Source organism: Lepus europaeus, chromosome 2 (assembly GCF_033115175.1).
Source record: "Lepus europaeus isolate LE1 chromosome 2, mLepTim1.pri, whole genome shotgun sequence".
NCBI lineage: Eukaryota > Metazoa > Chordata > Mammalia > Lagomorpha > Leporidae > Lepus > Lepus europaeus.
In genome coordinates, this window is record NC_084828.1 from 12,657,437 (window position 1) to 12,678,120 (window position 20,684).

The 20,684-nt window shown below is 52.0% G+C and overlaps 1 protein-coding gene across 1 annotated transcript; it reads left to right on the top strand.

The window, feature by feature from the left end:
• Window positions 1-4,046: 4,046 nt before the first annotated feature.
• On the top strand, window positions 4,047-20,653 carry MIS18A (MIS18 kinetochore protein A). Its single transcript, XM_062206115.1, has 5 exons — window positions 4,047-4,391; window positions 8,053-8,119; window positions 11,510-11,632; window positions 17,712-17,808; window positions 18,698-20,653. Exons 1-5 carry the CDS (start codon window positions 4,058-4,060, stop codon window positions 18,776-18,778), a joined length of 702 nt encoding a protein of 233 aa, XP_062062099.1. The 5' UTR covers window positions 4,047-4,057; the 3' UTR covers window positions 18,779-20,653.
• The last annotated feature ends 31 nt before the right edge of the window (window positions 20,654-20,684 follow it).

Below are 20,684 nucleotides of genomic sequence, written 5' to 3' on the forward strand. Positions count from 1 at the left end.
CCGAGTCCTTGGGCCCCTGTACCCACGTAGGAGACCCAGAAGATCCTAGCTCCTGCCTTTGGATCAACGCAGCTCCGGCCATTGTGGCCAACTGGGAAGTGAACCAGCAGATGGAAGACCTCTTTCTTTCTGTGTGTGTAGCTCTGACTTTCAAATAAATTAAAAAAAAAAAAAAAAGTTAAAGAAAAAAATGAGGATGATAGCAACACTGAAAGAGCTTTTCGAAGTGGAGTTGGGGGGCCACTAGGAGGCTGGGTTTACACACAAAGCCAGCCACTGCCTGGAACGTGCATTTTGGTCACCTCCGCCCTCGGAGCCCAGGTATCTGGAACGACCAGAAGGCCCAGACACTGATGCTGTGCACAGGGGCTCGGATGCACGTCCAGAGGCTCTCAGACTCCTTCCATGATGGTTGTTCCCACTCTGCCTGTGCGTTCAGCCCTTGACCTTCCACCACTCATGTGGCCCTGCTCCTTCCCAACTTTCAATACCGCATCTCAGCTCCCGCTTTCCTGCCTGCCTCCCAGCTGTCCGAACCTGTGTCTCCCAAACTGCAACTCCTAAAGCCCTACATCAAGTCTTTTTATGTTTGCGGTTTCTGAGTTTGAACTGGTCAACAGCTGCTCACCCGAATTCCTAACCTCTCCCCCCTGGTTCTCTCCTCCATGGAGTCTTCATCCTTCCTATTGGACGCTTGGTAAAGAAACCTTCCCCGTGTTCCACCGTGATTCTCTAAGGGGGCAGACAATTCTAGGCACTTCTACTGCAAACAGAATCTCAAGGAAGAAATGGTACGCTCTAGCCCAAGAGATTAGTCAACACTCCAGTCTCTGCTCCAGGATAAAAACTGTCTCCTGTCCCAGGTAGGACACAGGTAGGCCTCTGTCCTCAGAGGGGAGACGTGTAGCTCGCTCTGTTCCCCTCAGCTCACCTGCTCCCTGCTGTTTCCATTCCGGTCTAGCCTGAAATGGGCAGGAAGGGATGGGGCTGTTTTCACTTGAATCTGTTCTGTCACAACCAGGTTTTGCACAGTTTGGCCTGTCATGGTTAGAACTTTCTCTCCTGGTCCCTTGGGGAACTCCCTGCACTCCTCCCTCCCCCACCCCAGCTGCAGACCCCTGATCTTGAGTTCTCACCCCGGCCCGGGTCTCCTTCGGCTCTGTATCTCCAAGGGCTCTGCTCATAACTGGACTCACTGATGGGGGCCTTCATCTGTGCAGGTTCTCTCCTTGGGCGGACCTCAAGATTCCAGGTGATCTTCCCATTAGTAAAGTTCAACAGCTTCTTTGGCTCACCTTTGTTGTGCCATTAAAACAGCCCAAGAGCCCAACCCTCTCTCTGGCCGCCGTGTCCTTCGATGCTGGGGAGTGCAGAGGCTTTCTGCTCCCCCAAAGCCTCCTCTCAGCTGAGTCCAGACGAGGGGGCCGAAGTGCTCTACATCCTCCTCTCTTGGGGAGCAGGAGTGGAACTCAGGGCGCATCCATTGCCAAGGGGATCTTTTTTACAAAGTCATCTTGGCCACCGTTTTCTCCAAATGCTCAAGTACTGCCAAAGTGTGGGACAAGGTTTCTGAGCAGAGGGAATCGGTTCTCCAATAAGAACTCTGAGGGGCAGGTGCTGTGGCGAAGCATCCCATATGGGCGCCGGTTCGAGTCCCGGCTGCTCCACTTTCAATCCAGCTCTCTGCTGTGACCCGGGAAAGCAGTGGAAGATGCCCCAAGGGCTTGGGCCCCTGCATCCATGTGGGAGACCCGGCTCTTGGCTTCAGCCTGGCTCAACCCTGTCTGTGGCAGCCATCTGGGGAGTGAACCAGGAGATGGAAGATTTCTCTCTCTCTCTTTCAAATAAATAAATATATAAATACATCTTTAAAAAAAAAAAGAACTCTGAGGGTAAACTTTCTCACACAGACTTTGGTGTCTCACTTTTGCTTCACCTTGGATTCTCAGCCAAAACGTCAATCTTAACATACATAACAGATTATTATACCTGACTTTAATTGATAGTACAAGAGAGCAAAGCAATAGTTCAAACTGGCTTCTACAACAAAGAGAACTGTATGGCTCCCAGAACAAAAGCATTCAGAAGCGGAGCTGAGCTCCCCTGTGGCTCCCTCAGCTCCACTGCTCTCCATGTTTACAAGGTGCTTGCTGCTCAGATCCTGGGGACAAAGGGGCCATCTCTTTCGGAACAGGAGTCCCAAGGTCTACTGATTGGATGACTTAGGTCAAGTTGCTATGGTGAGCCAGCTCCAGTGGCTGGGAGGGGGATCACGTGCTCACTGGTTTAAGTCTGGGTAGGTGCTGCCCCTGCACCAGTCCCTATGGGAAAGAGAAGGGTTAGAAACCTGGGGGCCAGTTCCTGGAACTGTGATGACGAAACACTTGGACTCAAGCTTACTGGAATCGCCTATTGCAGAAGGAAGAGAGGGGAAGGGTGGGGGTGGCTGTTTGCATCTCATTGTATCCTCACCTATGACAGAGCAACTCCAAAGTTACTGCCCACACACCTAAGGACCTCACGTGGTGTGTCCGTGTCCTGCCAGAGTGCCTGAGAACAGCACAGGAAGGTCAGGCTTGACGCCACAAAAGCAGGGGGAGGAGAGAACTCAGTGGTGGGAGGAAGCCCTTTCTTCCCATCGGAAGCTAGTCAACAAGAACAAACTGCCCCTCCAAAAGCCCGCAAAGTATCAAGAGACGCAGTACGGAGCCTTATCCGAGGTGGCCTGGCAGGGCTGTTCATCTATCCAAACCAGGGCCCCGTGTCCCGCGTGCAGCGAGCCAATCGCTGACAGCAGTGGGGTGGGAGAACGCAGGTGCTCATCTTGCAACGCCCAGAGCAAGGAGCCAGGCAGCTCGTGTTCACTCCGAATGGACTCACGGTGCGAGTCTCCCAAAGCCGGGGCTGAGCAGCGAGTGAGCGGCTCACGGGTGGGCTTCTGGTTGGTCCGCGGTGCTCAGGGCCTTCCTCTGATTGGTCAGCACAGCTTTCTGAACCCACTGCGCTAGTAACGTGGGCCCTGGCTGTCTGGGGTCCGCAGCGAGACTGGTTATTGCCTTACTTGATCAGGGCCTGGCGTCCCCCTAACGCATCCCGAAACAGAGTCCAGCAGTTAGGATGTTAACCACAGAGGTGACAACGGAATTCTGGGACTTGTGACCTGGGATCCTGAGGGTCAGCCTGCCCCTGCACCACCCCTTTAAGTCAGTGAGCTTACTCTGTCGTAAGGGGTTGACCTGCGATCCCCACAGTGAAGACAGAGGAAGAGCGAGCCGAGGTGCCTGGTGTTAGCGACAAGGGATGGGTGTCCGCCTTTGCTGGCCCCGCGGGAGAGCTGGCCCCCGTGCAGGGGTGAGGAGCTTCCGGTCCCATAACCGGCCACCCTGCCGCTGCCCTCCCCGCCCCCGGAGCGCCAGCCCGAGCCATCGGGGCTCCCTCCAGGATCCTGTCCCAGGAGTTACAAGGCAAAAAGAAACCCTGCTTTCTGCCCTTCAAGGAAGGCGGGCCCCCAGGAGCCGGGAAATCAAAAGCGCAGCTCCACACACACAACGTAACCTGCCCAGCTACAGTAACCAGGGGCGGAGCTTCCGCACGCGTCTCCACGCACACTCTCAAGCCAAACCCCTCCTCACCCACGCGGAAGCCGAGCAGGTGGGGGGCCCCAGGTGACCACTGGGCACGCGAGGCCGTGGGAGGCAGGCGCGCGCTCCCATGCGCTGTTACCGACCATCGTGAAGGCATGGCCGAGACCTTCGCAATTTAATAGCGGGCCAGTCCCTTTCTCCATCAAGCCGCTCCTTTTGTAGGAGGAAAACCTAAAGCCCCCACCTCCAGCAGCACCAACTTCCTCAGGTTGGAAAACCTGGCGCATGCGCAGTGACCGCCGGGCCGGCCCAATCCCACGGCGAGCGTGCGCACTAGAGGCGGCGTGCGTCCCGCCCCTCAGGCCTCGGCGCCTTAGCGGCGGCCGCCACCACCTGGGCCCATCCGCGCATGCGCACGCACAGGGGGCGTGGTTTTCTCCCTTGACGCTCCGGGCGCGGGCGATTTGTACGTAATGGCGGGCGCCTGGTCGCCGGACTGCGGCGCAGGCTACTCCTGCTCTCGCCGTGGCCGTGACGGCAGGGCCAAGTGGAGCGAGTCCTCGTTGTTAGGCCGGCGGCTCTCGGAGGACTCGAGCCGCCACCAGCTGCTGCAGAAGTGGGCGAGCATCTGGAGCTCCGCGAGCGGCGAGGCGTCGGAGGTCGGGGCGGAGCAGGCGCCGCGCGAGGCGGCGGCGGCTGAGGAGGAGAGGCCGCTGGTGTTCCTGTGCTCCGGCTGCCGGCGGCCGCTCGGCGACTCGCTGAGCTGGGTGACCAGCCTGGAGGACGCCAACTGCATTCTGCTGCGCGGTCGGTTCTGGCGGGGCCCGGCGCGGGGTGGGGGGCGGCCGGCTCCTCAGGTGCGCCGCACCCGGGCGGCTCCTCGGGGGCTCGGGCCCTGCGCCTCGCTCGGCTGCCGAGCGACAGGTGCTTCTCGGGGGGGGGGGTGTCCCCCATCCCAGAGGAGCCAGGAGCGGATGACCGATCGGGCCGTGATGGCTTCGGGGTGCAGCCCGGCCAGGCCGCGGGACTTAGCGGGCGCCCAGATGGCGAACGGCCCCGTCGGCGGCCCAAGAGGCTGAGTGTTCAGCTAGGAGTTAGGCAGGCGCGAGTTTCCCCTTTGTTTCTGGTTCGATCCTTTCCTTCTGCGTGTTGTGGGTTTCGGGGCAGGTCTTTCGGCTTCTGCAGTTCTCCCGAGTGGGCGTAGAAGGAGCTGTTCTCCGCGGACTCGGGGTTGTTCCCGAGGACGTTCAGCTCTGCTCGCATGCTGTAAACATGTCCATGGCGCCAGCTCAGTGGTGTGTGGGCGATCAGTTCGGTACTGACGGTGGCCGCGTCCCTGGACAGCCAGCCTAGGCACGCACTGGCCGTGTGGTCCGTGGAGGTGAATCCTTTGCGCCTGTTGAAATCGACAGTGCAGAAGGCTGTAAAGGTGCGAAGGGCGTAGTCTCGTGTATGTGTCCGGATGCATTTCTTGCCCTGTGAGCATCTTTGAACGTGCGAAATCCCGAAAACACTCGCGGTTGCATGCTATGAACTGCCCTCATCTCCCCCGCACGCTTACTCTGAACACTTTTCCACGCTAGGGTAGATTTGTTTCCCTGTTAGACGCTGCTGGGTGTACCTCGCTGAGAAGCCGCTAGGCCGCTGGAGCTTGCATCCTGGCCTGCGCCGACTCGGGTGTCCTGGGCAAGCTGCCTCACCTCTCTGCCTCAGTTTGCGTCTTGTAAGAAGGCGCTGCTACTGGCGCCGGGTGCTTGGAGGGTACCGAGTTAGTGTTTGCCGCTTCCACACTGCCTTACTCCACCCCGGCCGTCTCTGGATGGGGTCTGGGCTGCGTCCAGCTTATATTGGGGTTGAGATTTTCGATGTAGGAGAAGCTCTTTTTCATAGGTGGATTTGTCTTTCTGGCTTTTTAAGAAATTATATGTCAAATATTTCATTTTATTTGTACTATGTTTTTATAGCTTTTTAAACATTTAGTCACACAGACTTTTTTTTTTTTTTTTTTTAACTTAAAAGGCAGAGTTAGAGATAGGGAGAGAGAGAGAGAGAGATATCTTCCATCTGCTGGTTCACTGCCCAAATGGCCACAGTGGCCAGAGCTGAGCTGATCTAGAGCCAGGAGCTTCTTTAGGGTCTTCCATGTGGGTACAGGGGCCCAAGCACTTGGGCCATCGTCCACTGCTTTTCCAGGCACATTAGCAGGGACCTGGATCAGAAGTGGAGGAGCCGGGATTCAGACTGGTGCTCATATGGGATGCTGGCATCCCAGGCGGTGCCTTTACCTGCCTCACCACAGCGCCAGCCCCAGGGCTCTTTATTTTGTTTTATATATAAAAATAATATTTCTTCTATAGTGTTTTTAAAAAGTATTTGAGAGAGAGAAGGGGAAGGGAGAGAGATATCTTCCATTTGCTGGTATACGCACCATCTGGCTGTAGCAGCCAGGACTGAGCCAGGCTGAAGCCAGGCGCTTCATCTGTATCTCCCATGCGGGTGCAGGGGCCCAAGGACTTGGGCTATCTTCTGCTTTTCCTAGGCCCTTAGTAGGGAGCTTGATTGGAAGTGGAGCATCTGGGACTCGAACCGGTTCCGTATGGGATGCCGGCTTCGCAGGTGGCAGCTTTACCTGCTGTGCTACAATGCTGGCCCCTACTAAGTTTGTAATAGGTTCTTGATTCACCAGCTTTGGCTAACTGCCCCCTTTCTCACCTCCCTCCTCCTTGCATTAATTTGCATTCCTTCTTGCATTAATTTGCATTTCTTCTTGCCCCGGTTTGATTTAGTTTATTGTTGTCGCTTTGTCAAGGCTTATAGTTCAGTCTTGTAGCTGTAACGTGGTCTTTAGCTTTAATGTGTACAGGAGCCTTTGTCACCCCAGTACTCACTTCTTGCGTGTATATGAAAGTTTATTAGGGGCCGGCGCCACGGCTCAACAGGCTAATCCTCCGCCTGCGGCGCCGGCACCCCAGGTTCTAGTCCCGATCAGGGCGCTGGATTCTGTCCCAGTTGCCCCTCTTCCAGGCCAGCTCTCTGCTGTGGCCCGGGAAGGCAGTGGAGGATGGCCCAAGTCCTTGGGCCCTGCACCCCATGGGAGACCAGGAGAAGCACCAGGCTCCTGCCATCGGATCAGCGCTGTGCGCCGGCTGCAGCGCACCAACCGCGGCGGCCATTGGAGGGAAGACCTTTCTCTCTGTCTCTCTCTCTCTCTCACTATCCACTCTGTCTGTCAAAAAAAGATAGAAAGTTCGTTAGCAGCGTTCCCGTTCCTCAGGTAGGTCCACTGCCGGTAGTGGTCCTCCCTTCCTTCCCGCCTTCCTCATCGCCATGGTAATGTGACGTCTGAGTGCTTGGAAAGGTCTTTATTGGCTTTGTACACGGATGCCCACTCAGTGGCGTGTACAGTTCTTGGACCCTGCTCTTTGCTTTTTCTGAGAAACAGCAGCTTGTGTAAAGGGCCTGAGGCTAGTGTGGCCAAAGGTCAGAGGAAAAATAAGGATGGAGGGAAGAGGCTAGAAAACTCAGGGCCTTGTGGGCTGCTCTAAAAGACAGGACTGCGTTCTGGGGTGCAGGGGAGAGGTAAATGATCCCCTTTGGAGAAGGCATTGGAGGAGGAGCTAGTGGGATAGTCCTTGCCAGAGGTGGCACCGGTGGTTTGGTGGCAGTGGAGGGAGACTGTGAGACGGAAGGGACAGGAGCTACCTGTGGGCTGCCTGTAGGGGAGCAGGACGCGGGGAGGAAGGACCCAGAAAGACAGCAGCCGCGTGGATGAAGGTGCAGCTTGCCGAGCTGAGGCCGGAGGAGGCATGTAGGAGGAGGTGACAGCAGGCGTGTGTTTTGGTCCCTTTATGCCTGGTGTCTCTTCTTGGTCTCCTTCTGGCCTCCTGTCTCCCCTCTTTCCTGTGTCTCGGGCAGGATCCTCCAAGAATCTGCTGCTTCTGGGGTCCAGCTGTGCCCCCTTCCCCCGTCCAAGTCGTGGTCCGCGTGGAGGATGTTTGGCTGGGGTCCTGAGGGCCCTCCTGGTTGCTTTTAGGGACTCGAGCTCTGCCCTTGGCATCTGCAGATGCGTGCACTGGCTTCGCGCTGCTGCCTTGGCTCCCACTGGGACGTGTGTCAGGCAGAGGTTCTTTGTGGTCTGGGATTTCAGGTCCTAGTTGTTCCAAGTCCCGCCGCGGATTGAATTTTCCATGCTGGTTCTGCTTACCGGTCCCAGTGTTGTTCTGGGAAGGGAAGCAAATAACTCCTCTAAGGCCGTCTTTTCCCAGAAAAATCACTGTGCGTTTCCTTTACACCCTACCTTGTGTGTGTCCGTGTGTGTGTGTGTCCGCGTGTGTGTGTCCGTGTGTGTGTGTACATGTGACTTTGGGCTCTTATTTTTTCTGGTACTTTGTGTTCTAAAATAAATGTTGATTAGCAACTCTAAATGTCTGCATATGTGTAATAACATAAACGGTGTTGCTTTCTCTAGGTGTTTCCTGTAATGTTTCTGTGGATAAGGAGCAGAAGCTCTCCAAACGTAAAGATGAAAATGGCTGGTGAGTCAGGCCGTCTGTGCGGGAGGGTGTGCCTTAGAGAAAGTGTGTTCCAAGGAAATCTTCCGTCGCGACTAGCGTCAGAACTTGGGATCAAACTGATTTCCTGGTCATCAGGATAAAGTCAGTCTCTCAGATTCATCAATTCAGTGGGGTGGTCCCTGTAGATAGTGAGATGGAAGTTTCTAGATTCCTCAAGGCCTAGCTGACGTTCCCTGTTTGGATCTTCGGGCTGAGTGCAGAAGAAGGAGGCATCTGTACTGTGAAGTCCCTGTCAAAAGATGCCCCGGCCCAGTGCACGGTCTTCATAATTGTGTGTGGCCACTCCGGTTACCAGGAGGCTTGACATGGAACATGGAGCTTTGCCGTTAGCTGTCCGTGGTGCAGGCCGGGTTCCCTACTTGGAGTTTACTTATAAGATGCTCTTCTTGTTCTTTTTCTTTCTTTCTTTCTTTTTTTTTTTTTTTCTTTTTGACAGGCAGAGTGGACAGTGAGAGAGAGAGACAGAGAGAAAGGTCTTCCTTCCGTTGGTTCACCCTCCAATGGCTGCTGCGGCCGGCGCACTGCGCTGATCCGAAGGCAGGAGCCAGGTGCTTCCCCTGGTCTCCCATGCGGGTGCAGGGCCCAAGCACTTGGGCCATCCTCCACTGCCCTCCCAGGCCACAGCAGAGAGCTGGCCTGGAAGAGGGGTAAGTGGGACAGAATCTAGCACCCCAACCGGGACTAGAACCCAGTGTGCTGGTGCTGCAAGGCAGAGGATTAGCCTATTGAGCTGCAGCGCCTGCCCTTTTTCTTATTTTTCTTTTATAAAGGTTTATTAAAGCTCATAGAGGCTTCATATATAATTGGTGGGATATTATCTAGCTATTTATTACCAGTGAGAACTTATAATTTATCAGATAGTGATTCATTTTGCTCTTTGTTGCTTTTGTTGCTACATTAGTTCAGGATGTCCCTGTGTGTCTGTAGGTGAACAGTGATGTGGGTGTAATCTGCTGTTTGAGTCCGGGATAGTTTCCTTTTGCTGGATCCCAGGAACTGATAGTCAGTGATTACAAGTGGCTCACGTCCTGAGTAGGAGTTAGAATACTTATCTAATGATTTTTTTGAAAGATTTATTATTTGAGAAGCAGAGTGACAGAGAGGAAGAAATATCTTCTATTCGCTGAGTGATGTCTTCCATCTGCTAGTTCACTCTCCAAAGGCCTGCAATAGCTGGGGCTAGGCCTGGCCAGAACCAGGAGCCAGGAACTCCACCTGGGTCTGTGAAGTCGGTGTCATGAACCCAGGTCCTTCTGCCATCATCCACTGCCTTCTAGGCGCGTTAGCAGGAAGCGCGGAGTACCAGAAGGCAGCGTAGCCAGTCAAACCAGGCTCCGATATGGGCTGCCGGCTTCCCAAGCGGTGTTGTAACCCGCTGCACCCCAGTGTCAGCCCTACAAAAGAGTAATCTTCTGTGTGTAGTCCACCTGTGTGTTTACTGCTAGATTTAAATCTCCAGTTGTGGGGCCAGTGTTATGGTGCAGGGGGTTAAGCAGTAGCCTTGGTGCTGATCCCATATCAGAGTGCCAGTGGGGTTGGTGTCTCGGCAGCTCTACTTCTGATCCAGCTCCCTACTAATGCATCTGGGAGAGCAGTAATGATGGGCCAAGTACAAGGGCCCCGGTACCTGCGTGAGACACCTGGAAGAAGCTCTTGGCTCCTGGCTTCGGATCGGCGCAGCTCCAGCCGTTGCGGCCAGTTGGGGAGAGAACCATCGGATGGAAGACCTCTCTCTCTCTCTCTTTTTTCTCTCTCTTTCTCTCTCCTTTCCTCTCTTCTCTCTTTGTGTAACGCTGACTTTCAAATAAATAAATAAATGTTTTTAGAAAAGGGAAAAAGGCCCCTGCCATGCATGTGGGAGAGCAGAACAGAGTTCTAGCTCCTGGCATCAGCCTGGCCCAGAGCTGGTTGTTGCAGACATCTGGGGAGTGAACCAACCAATGGACGATCGTACCCATCCCCCATACCCATCACTCTGCCTTTCAAATACAATTTTTTTTTTAAGTCTGAGAAAAAAGATCTCCAGTTATTAATTTGCTGTGTTAGGTCTAAAATTTTACTGCGGATTACGTACGCAGTGGCAGATTGAATGAGCCAAGTCAGCAAGGCTTTTGGAAGCGGTGATTCTAAGGCAGATTAAGGAAGACAGGTTGACAGGAAGGGAGTATATTCAGAAATGTGCAAGCCAGGCTGAGGAGTGTCCAGGATGAAGGAACAAGTCGTGGAGAGGCAGATCGAGTTATGGCCCCTCAGCCTTTGGGGCTTGCTTTGCTACTCACAGGGATGGTCTGTGTCCCTGCCAGACTAAGCTCACTCACAGTGCGTTGGTGAGCTTTCTTTAGGCTGTCATTTAACTTGAGCGGCTTTTTCTAAGCTGGGCAGTGTGTAACTTTCTGCCAGTGCGGGGGCAGGCAGAGGCCCTGGGCTGGATGCCTCTTTGTGAACCCAGGTGACCCAGTTCTGCGGTGTCTGTAAGCTGTTTCCGTGCCGTGCCGTGCCGGCAGAAGCCAGTAGTAAGGATTAGTTATTCTCTGCGACATTACGCAGGAGTTGCCTCTCCCTGCCGTTGTTGGGCTCCTTGGACAATGGCATTAAAAGGATGCGTAGAGTCTTTTTGTCTTATTTCCCAATTTTCTTTATAATCAAAGAGTTTACATTCTTTATTTTTCTTAAGATTTATTTATTGAAAGATAGCATTACGGAGAGAGGGAGAGAGAGCTTCCATACGCTGGTTCACTCCCCAATGGCCACAACAGCCAGGGCTAATTCAGGCTGAAGCCAGGACCCTGGAACTCCATCCGGGTCTTCCATGTGAGTAGCAGGAGCCCAAGCATTTGGACCATTTTCTGCCACTTTCGCAGGCACATTAGCAGGGAGCTGGATTGGAAATGGAGCAGCTGGGACTTGAACCTGTGCTCATATGGGATGCTGACATCTCAAGCGACAGCTTAACCTGCTGCTGCACAGCCCTGGCCGCAGAAGTTTGTGCTCATAACAAAAGCACTTGATGGTCTCCTCTTTCTCCTCTTCTTGTTGCCGTGTGCATGTTCCTGTCGTCAGATGTGGATGGCAGTGTGGCTGTCCTTGCATTTCTATTATAAGTATCTTTTTTTTTTTAAACTTTTATTTAATGAATATAAATTTCCAAAGTACAGCTTATGGATTATAATGGCTCCCTCCCTCCCATTATAAGTATCTTACTCTCATTTGTTTCCTTCCTTGTATGAATACATGTAACTAAACATGGTCAGAATGACAAACCTGAGCGTTGAAGTGTTTGGGTGCCAGCAGTGGGTGTTCTGTAGCAGGTTGCTGCTTTGCTTCCTAAAGTGGTGATATGTCTTTACGCAGCGTCCTCGAGACCCTGTATTGCGCTGGCTGCTCCCTCAACCTCGGCTACATATACAGATGCACCCCCAAGAGCCTGGATTACAAGAGGGACTTGTTTTGCCTCAGTGTTGAAGCCATTGAAAGGTAAGTTTGATATTTAAGTGACCACTGGGTAGCTGACCGCTCAGAAAGTTCAGTTTGCAGAGAAGTTGCTATGAAGACATCAGAGCTAAACCACTGCTTAAACGACATTTCCAGGTAAAAATTTCGGACCGTAAAGCCAGTTAATTTCTTTCTCTCTTTCTCTTTTTTTGCTTTGCTTTGCTCTGATTTTTTGATATTGAAAAAGTCAGCACTCCTAAATTGTGGCATTTTTTTTTGAGTAAAAATCTGTTCATTTGTTTTTAAAAATGGAATGAACTTGAGAAGGATTCTTTTTAAGCGATTATAGGGATCAATCTGTAGTCATTTTGTGCATTTCCATACTCCTTCCCAGTTTTAGACTCCTAGAAAATCATGAAAAAAATAGGAATTTTGACACCAGTTAGGGAAGAAGTCTTTCTGGTGTTTTGGAAAAGTAGGGGCCGGCGCTGTGGCACAGTGGGTAAAGCCACTGCCTACAGTGCTGGTATCCCATATGGGCGCTGGTTGAGTCCCGGCCACTCCACTTCCGATGTAGCTCTCTGCTATGGCCTAGGAAAGCAGTAGAAAATGGCCCAAGTCCTTGGGCCCCTGCACCCATGTGGGAGACCCAGAAGAAGCTCCTGGCTTCGGATTGGTGCAGTTCTGTCTGTTGCAGCCAATTGAGGAGTGAAGCAGTGGATGGAAGACCTCTCTCTTTCTCTCTCTCTCTCTCTCCCTCTCTCCCTCTCTCCCTCTCTCCCTCTCTCCCTCTCTCCCTCTCCCTCCCTCCCTCCCTCCCTCCCTCTTCCTCTCCCTCTCCTTCTCTCTCTGTATAACTCTGACCTCTAAATAAATAAATCTTTTAAAAAAAAGAAAAGTAGAAATACAAAGTCGAGCTATTTCCTATAGTAGCTAATTGCCTACTTTTGAGAAATGTGAAGTAATGTTTTTAAATGTCTACTCTCCATGAGTTCTTAAAGTCAGCCTGAGGAAACAGTGCTGAAGGACCCCAAATTTGGGAATCCAACGCACTCGGGTGGTCGCCCAAAGACCCAAAACTCCAGCCCAGTAGATGCAAAAGCAAGAGGATATTTATTAATACGTTTGCGCAAACGGGCTCCCCAGCACCACAGGCAGTCGAGAGAGCAAGAGAGAGCAAGAGAGCCCAGAGAGCAAGAGAGCCCGGAGCAGGGGTTACAGCAGTTTTTAAAGACAATAGCCACCTGATTAACATATGTATGTGGGGCGTTAGGTGATTAGCTACCTTGAAGGGCGATTTTAGCAAGGGAAGGGGTAAGTTTATACAATGGTCACAGAACCTTATTGCAACTCTTTTCGGGACCCCTGCCCTGCAAGTTTTATCCAGTGAGACAGTTACACAGAGCAGTTTCCCAAGGTTATTCTGCAGGCGGGTGGAGACACAGTTATCTTAAGGAATGGCTACTGTCAGCAGCCAAACTTTTTAACCCTTTACTATAATATTTTTTTTTTTTTTAATTTTTATTTTTGACAGGCAGAGTGGACAGTAGAGGGAGACAGAGAGAAAGGTCTTCCTTTTTGCCGTTGGTTCACCCTCCAATGGCCGCCACAGTAGGTGCGCTGCGGCCGGCGCACCGCGCTGATCCGATGGCAGGAGCCAGGTGCTTCTCCTGGTCTCCCATGGGGTGCAGGGCCCAAGCACTTGGGCCATCCTCCACTGCACTCCCGGGCCACAGCAGAAAGCTGGCCTGGAAGAGGGGCAACCAGGACAGGATCGGTGCCCCGACCAGGACTAGAACCTGGTGTGCCGGCGCCGCAAGGCGGAGGATTAGTCTGTTAAGCCACGGCGCCGGCCATTATAATATATATATATATTTTTTTTGACAGGCAGAGTGGATAGTGAGAGAGAGACAGAGAGGAAGGTCTTCCTTTTTGCCGTTGGTTCACCCTCCAATGGCCGCTACGGACGGCGTATCTCGCTGATCCGAAGCCAGGAGCCAGGTGCTTCTCCTGGTCTCCCTTGCGGGTGCAGGGCCCAAGCACTTGGGCCATCCTCCACTGCCTTCCCGGGCCATAGCAGAGAGCTGGCCTGGAAGAGGGGCAACCGGGATAGAGTCCGGCGCCCCAACCGGGACTAGAACCCGGTGTGCTGGCGCCGCAAGGTGGAGGATTAGCCTGTTAAGCCACGGCGCCGGCCCATTATAATATTATTTTAATATTTACTTTTAGCAGGGGTCTTACAGTGCAAATTAGGGGCTGACCACAGACATCAGCTAAAGAGTTTCAAGTGCCTTAGTGATCTTCCAATCCATTGGCCTTTCTTTGTAGGAAACAGAAAATTAATCAGTTACCCCCATACGTTTTCACCATCCTCAAGACTTCTGGGGTACCCAAGCAACCTTATGTAGCAGGAAAGAACAATTTAAGAAGAAAAGAAAGTGCCTACACTTTTCATGATTTGAATTATCTTTATCAACCTGTTGAATCTCATGGATTTACTTATTTGTTTGAAAGAGAGTGTTACAGAGAGAGAGGGAGAGACAGACAGAGATCTTCCACCTGCTGGTTCACTCCCCAAATGGCTACAATGGCTGGGGCTGGGCCAGCGCTAAAGTCAAGAACCTGGAACTCTATCTGGTCTCCCTTGTGGATGGCTAAGGCCCTGTCTTCCACTGCTTTCCCAGGCATATTAGCAGGGAGCTGGATCAGAAGCCGAGCAGCTGGGATTGAACCCACACTAATGTGGGATGCAGACTTCACAGTGGCAGCTTAAATTGCTGTGCTGTGATGCTGGCCCCTCATAGATTTTCTTTTTCAAAAATTTTAGGACAGTATTCTTTTTACTTTGCTTTCTTATCCAGGTACTCTTTCATAACTCTGATTTTGCCACCTTTTTAAAGCTAGATGGATTGGCTCCTGCTTGGGATGCCAGCATCCAATATCAGAGTGGTCCTTTGAATCCTAGTTGCTCTGTTTCTGATCCGGGTTCCTGCTAATGTGTCTTGGAAGGCAGCAAAAGATGGCTTAAGTGCATAGGTCCCTGCCGTGGGAGACCAGGGAGGAGTTCCTGGCTGCTGGCTTCATCCTGGCCCACCTTTGGCTGTTGTGGCCATTTAGGGAGTGAACCAGCAGATGGAAGGTCTCTCCCTCTCTCCCTACCTGCCTCTGTTGCTCTTTAAATAAATAAATAAATAAATAAATCCTGGAAAGAAAGACACTAGGCAGGTTTAGATCAAAATTTTGCAATCTGCAAACTAAATAGCCCTTACACAAAAGAATAGTGTGGCAGATACTGTTCTTTTTACAAAGCATCTAGGTCACTTGTTTTGGATTTATTGTATGATTAGAAGACCTGGGCCCAATTGTGCTCCCTTGATCTCCATGAGATTTTTACCAAACTTGTTGAAAACTAAATGAAGGTACAACTATAAAGGAGAAGAAATCTTAATCTAGTGGAGCTGGTACAAAACTTTAAAAAGCAGTATTTTCTGGGGATGAGCTATGTCTCAGTGGTTAAGTTGCTGCTTGGGATGTCCCCAACCCGTAGGGCAGGGCCTGGTTTGATTCTGATCCAGCTTCTTGCTGATGTGCACCCGGGAGGCAGCAGATGCTGGCTCAGGTACTTGGGTGGGTCCCTGCTCCCCACATGGGAGACACAGACTGACTTCCAGGCTCCTGGCTTTGGCCTGGGCCAGCCCTGTGTGTTGCAGGCATTTGGGGAGTGAACAGTGGATGGAAGGTTCCTGTCTTCCTCTGCCTTTCAAATAAAATGAGAGTAATTTTTTTAAAAAGGGATACGGTGTTGCAGAAGAAAATACGTGGGAGGCTTTACCGCAGGAGATCTGGTTGTCAAGGCTGTTTTTCCTGAATAGTTGGTTTTAGGAGACAGGCTACTTCTTGGGCAGAATTTTTTTTAAAAAATAAGTTTGTGTGTGTGTGTGTGTATGTGTATTTTTTAGATTTATTTATTTGAAAGGCAAAGCCAGAGAGAGAAGCAAAGCTACAGAGGGAGAGAGTGAGAGAGATAGATATTCCATGTACTGGTTCACTGCCCGAATGGCTGCAAGGGCCAGGGCAGGACAAGGCCAAAGCCAGGAGCCAGGAGCTCCTTCTGGGTCTCCCATGTGGATGCAGGAGCCTAAGGACTTGGACCATCTTCAGCTGCTTTCCTAGGTGCATTAGAGGGAGCTGGAGCACGAGTGGAACATTAGGGACTAGGACCAGCACCCAAGTGGGATGCTGGATTTGCAGGTGGTAGCTTAACCCGTTATGCCACGGCACTGGCCCCTTGAGGCGGAATTATAATGCCAGGGCTGCCCTCTGTGCCATTTATTTACAGTTTTATCAGTTGCTCGGTGCCATGTCATTTTCCCACCGCATCTTTGGTTTTCTAAGTAGGATGTCAGTTGCCTTCCACAGTTTGCGTACCACGCTATTTTCCTCTGCCTTGCCAGGCTTATTGGTAGAAAGCTGGAGCAGAGACAGAGCTGCGGGGACTCCAGCCAGCACTCCGCTGTGGGATGCCGGGAGCTGGCGCCACAGCCCTGGCCCCTCGAGTTTTCTTTGAGAGATGCTGGCATCTCCGTCCTTACTGTTTGGATGTAGCTGGTTGCCAGCCCGGAGCTGGTTTCCCTCCATTGCCAGCTGATTCCTCTGCTACTTTCTACTTTCCTAAACCATGGCATCTTGTAACAATGAGAGGCAAACACAGGGTAAGCTGGAGAGTAACTGTTACAGTTGCTGACATTTGGTTAATCAAGTGTTGACCCCCACAATTTATTACTTAAAGTCTAGTTCAGGAGCAGGTGTTTATCCTACTGGTTAAGGCAGCTGAAGTCCCTGGGTTTCTTTTATTATTATATTTTACTTTAAGATTTATTTTATTTATTTGAAAGTCAGAGTTAGAGAGAGAGGTAGAGCCAGAGAGAGAGAGAGGTCTTCCATCCACTGGTTTACTCCCCAAATGACCACAGTGGAGCTGAGCTGATCAGGAGCCAGGAGCCTCCTCAGGGTCTCTCATGTGGGTGCAGGGACTTGGGCCATCTTCTACTGCAGTCCCAGGCCATAGCAAAGAGCTGGATTGGAAGTAGAGCAGCCAGGACTCGAACTGGTGCCCATATGGGATGCCGGCACTACTGGCCAGGGCTTTCACTGCTGTGCCACAGCACCGGCCCCGAAGTCTCTGGGTTTAATTCTGAGCTCCTGATTCCAGCTTCCAGCTAATGCACACCCTGGGAGGCAGCACATAGTTGGCCCAAGTAGTTGGGTCCCTGCGACTCACGTGAGAGAACTGGATCGAGTTTCCAGCTCTGGCCATTGGGGGCACTGGGGAGTGAGACAACAGATGGGAGGTTGTGCTCTTGCTTTCTCCCCTGCACCTCTTAAGTAAAAAATTGGAAAAAAGGTCAAATTGGAAGTGGCACATGTTTCTGACGTTAGATAAAGCAAGACAGTGGAGGCTTCTTCTGGGTCCTTAGGTGGTCGAGCTATGAGTGATAATGCTTTGCCACCCAGTTTGCCTAGAGCAAGTTTATGCTAATAATGAAATGCTTGTAATACTGGAAAATTGGGATGTAGAACTGTGTAGACAAAGCCACTGTGGAGGAAGACATCATTTACGTAGTAGAGCTTCCTACATGGTTATTCTTCACAAGAATAGTTCTATTAGCTGACTTGGTGTTAATATACTAAGGCTGGCACCGTGGCTTAACAGGCTAATCCTCCGCCTTGCGGCGCTGGCACACCGGGTTCTAGTCCCGGTTGGGGCGCCGGATTCTATCCCGGTTGCCCCTCTTCCAGGCCAGCTCTCTGCTATGGCCCGGGAGTGCAGTGGAGGATGGCCCAAGTGCTTGGGCCCTGCACCCCATGGGAGACCAGGAGAAGCACCTGGCTCCTGGCTTCAGATCAGCGCGGTGCGCCGGCCGCAGCGGCCATTGGAGGGTGAACCAACAGCAAAAGGAAGACTTTTCTCTCTGTCTCTCTCTCTCACTATCCACTCTGCCTGTCCAAAAAAAAAAAAAAAAAAAAAAAAAACAAAACCTGTCTAATATACTTAAGAGTGCCATTCATTTAGTATTTGTTCCCTTAGCGCATCTTAACTTTGTTCTGTTCTGTTCCTCAGCTATATTTTGGGATCCTCTGAAAAACGGATAGCATCAGAAGATAAAGAGCTGTTTAATCTTGAAAGCAGAGTTGAAATAGAAAAGTCTCTAAAACAGGTAACTTTTTCTGCACATTTTCTATCCTTTTGTGAACAGCTTCTGTCAGTGAACGAGTGCTGTTCCACAAATAATGACTTTGTGGTGCCACCTGCTTGTGTTTTTTTTTTTTTAGCATTGATTTATTTATTTGAGAAGTAGAATTACAGGTCTTCCATCCATTGGTTCACTCCCCAAATGGCCGCAGCAGCTGGAGCTGGGCCAACCCAAAGCCAGGAGCTTCTTTTGGGTCTCCCGCGTGGGTGCAGGGGCCCACGTACTTGGGCCATCTTCTACTGCTTTCCCAGGCCATAGCAGAGAACTGGATTAGAAGAGGAGCAGCTGGGACTCAAACCGGTGCCCACAGGGGATGTTGGCTCTGCAGGCGGAGGCTTAGCTACTTTGCCGGCCCCATACCTGCTTGATCTTAACATTTCCACACTGGGAGTTCATGTTGATTTTTGGGAACCAACCATGAACTCAAGCTGATGAAGTGTAAGGAAGCCATCTCATGCCAGAATTAAAGCAGTCTATATCCCAAAACTTAAAATGGAAATCCATCTTTGAATGAAGTCACTTTTTTATTTGATCCAGTTCTTGTGGTATAAACGGCTTCACTGTTGAATGTTAACATCTTTTCATGACCAGATAGGTAAGATGGTGGGGGAGTGTTTAAAGGAACTGTAAATAGACTGTAGGTTGAGAACTACTATTAATAGAATTATGTGTGATTTATTTATTATGTCTTATTTAAATCAAATCTATGCCTCTGAGTAGTTACATCTTACAAATACTGCATAGTCAGCATGTGTAATGCGTGAAATGTTCGAAATTGTGTTAACATTGTGCATGTTAATCGCATGTGGTCCCGTGTAACTGTAGCTGTGTTTGTGTTCTCTCCGCTGGCTAGATGGAAGAGGTGCTGCAAGGCCTGCAGAAGCAGCTGTGGGAGGTGGAGTCAAAACTCTCCTCTCCCGGCTGCAAGAGCTGAGCGCTAAGTGAGCAGAGCTGGGGAGTTACCTGGACGGCTGTGTTTGATGCTAAAGAAGTGACTGTTCCCCACGTTCAAGTGTTCAAGCCATTTTACGGAATTGAAATTTAGGAGTTTTTATTTTGGTAAGAAGCTAGGATGGTTTCTGAACTGTTTTCTCCTCTGTGTCAAATTCCTTGTTCTCCATTTCCTGTTTTTTTAAGCTAACTCACTGCTGATGCTTTGGCTCGTTCTGGAACATTGAGAAAGCCTTGGAGGTTCCCGCAGCCGGAATGGCCGAACGCTCTCTGGGGAGAACGGACGCGCGCGGCCCTCTGGGGAGACGTGCCGTGTGGGTGACTTTGTCCTGTTGACTTACTGCTGCGGGCTACCAGTCTGGGAGACACGGAGTGCGGGCTGTCAGTGTGTGTAACGCAGGGCTTTCACAGAGAGAACGGGGTTATTTTTATAATGGGAAAGAGAATAAAGAGGAAAGCACAGCGCCTTAAGATCGCCTTTCACCCGGTGTCACAGATCCCGGTGCCACACCGGTGCCACAATACGTGCGCTGCTGAGCGTGGCACTGGGCACCATGGCGGCCCCTTCCTGCTGCTGGCTATGGACGGGGTGCTCCGCCTCTTCCTGGAACTTCAGAAGGCGTTCCCCAGAGGATGCTGGGTTCCCGCAGCCCGTCACAGCACAGGGCCCACGTTCAGGGGCTTGATCAGTTCACCAGTACTGGGTTCTTCTTGTGACGTCGAAACCTGCTAGTAGAACACAAGCGAGCCCTCTCGTCTCCTTGCTCACAAGCTCGCCGCCAGGTGGAACGTGGTCCCACGAAGGCAGCATCAGTCCCTGCTGGCCTCCAGACGGCCGTCCAGCCTCGGGAAGCTTGCCGGGCCCTGGCGGCACCTGTGCGAAAGCTCACTCTGAACAGGTGCGCCAGTGAGCTCACACCAGTTTCCGCTAGTTCAGCGGTCAGTGCAGGGGCCACACCCCCTAGTCCTGTGCACCTGTCCACCCTGGGCAGGCGGGGCTGTGTGCTGTTTGAAGCCAGCCACACATCACGAAGAGAGTTTCTAATCTCCATGGTGCTAATTAACAAAGCCCTCATTGGGGAGCACAAGAGAAACGTGGCTCAGGTTGCCCACGTGGCTCCCTCCCAGGGGGGCTTTGCTCCGCTCCCCACCCCTGCGTTCAGATGTGTGCACCTCCATGCCAGCCCATGCCTGCTGTGCCACACGGTCGCAGTGAGCCAAGCCTCTGAAGGCCGGTCCCTGACAGTGTCAGAGGGGCCGTCCTCAGCCTTGGCCTCCTGGGATGTCCCTGCAGGAGGGGCTTTGCCGCTGCTGTGGGAGCGGGGTCTCTGAGGCTCCCAGAGTGCCAACCTGAGGGGTCCCCACCCAGGGCCTCCCCCTCTGGGCGCCCCTGCAGGACTGGTGCTCCTGGCTCTGCATGAGGTCCCATCCTAGGGACTGGTGCTGTGGCGTAGTGGGTATGGCATCCCTTACGGGCGTCGGTTCAAATCCTGGCTGCGCCACTTCTGATCCAGCTCCCTGCTGTGGCCTGGGAATGCAGTAGAAGATGGCCCCTGCACTGGCATGGGAGACCCAGAAGAAGCTCCTGGCTCCTGGCTTTGGGTTGGCACAGCTCTGGCCGTTACAGTCATCTGGGGAGTGAACCAGTGGAAGAAAGATCTCTCTCTGCCTCTGCCTCCCTGTAACTGTGCCTTTCAAATAAATAAATAACTTAAAAAAAAAAAAAACAAACCTGTCGTAACCTGCGGGTCTGTGGGGCTCCCACACGGCCATGCCAGGGCCCCCCGTGGGACAAGTGGCTGCCTGGGCAGGGCGTGCCCGCTTGCAGGGTTCTCTGCAGGTGCTGGGCGTTTACCACGGGCAGGGCCAAGGAGCGCGGCACAGCAGCC

Bases quoted from the DNA above. Each gene is read 5' to 3' on its own strand.
- MIS18A (XM_062206115.1), top strand. From the start codon at position 4,058: ATGGCGGGCGCCTGGTCGCCGGACTGCGGCGCAGGCTACTCCTGCTCT. The intron at 4,392-8,052 runs GTCGGTTCTGGC...TGCTTTCTCTAG, and splicing joins CAACTGCATTCTGCTGCGCG to GTGTTTCCTGTAATGTTTCT. The intron at 8,120-11,509 runs GTGAGTCAGGCC...GTCTTTACGCAG, and splicing joins CGTAAAGATGAAAATGGCTG to CGTCCTCGAGACCCTGTATT.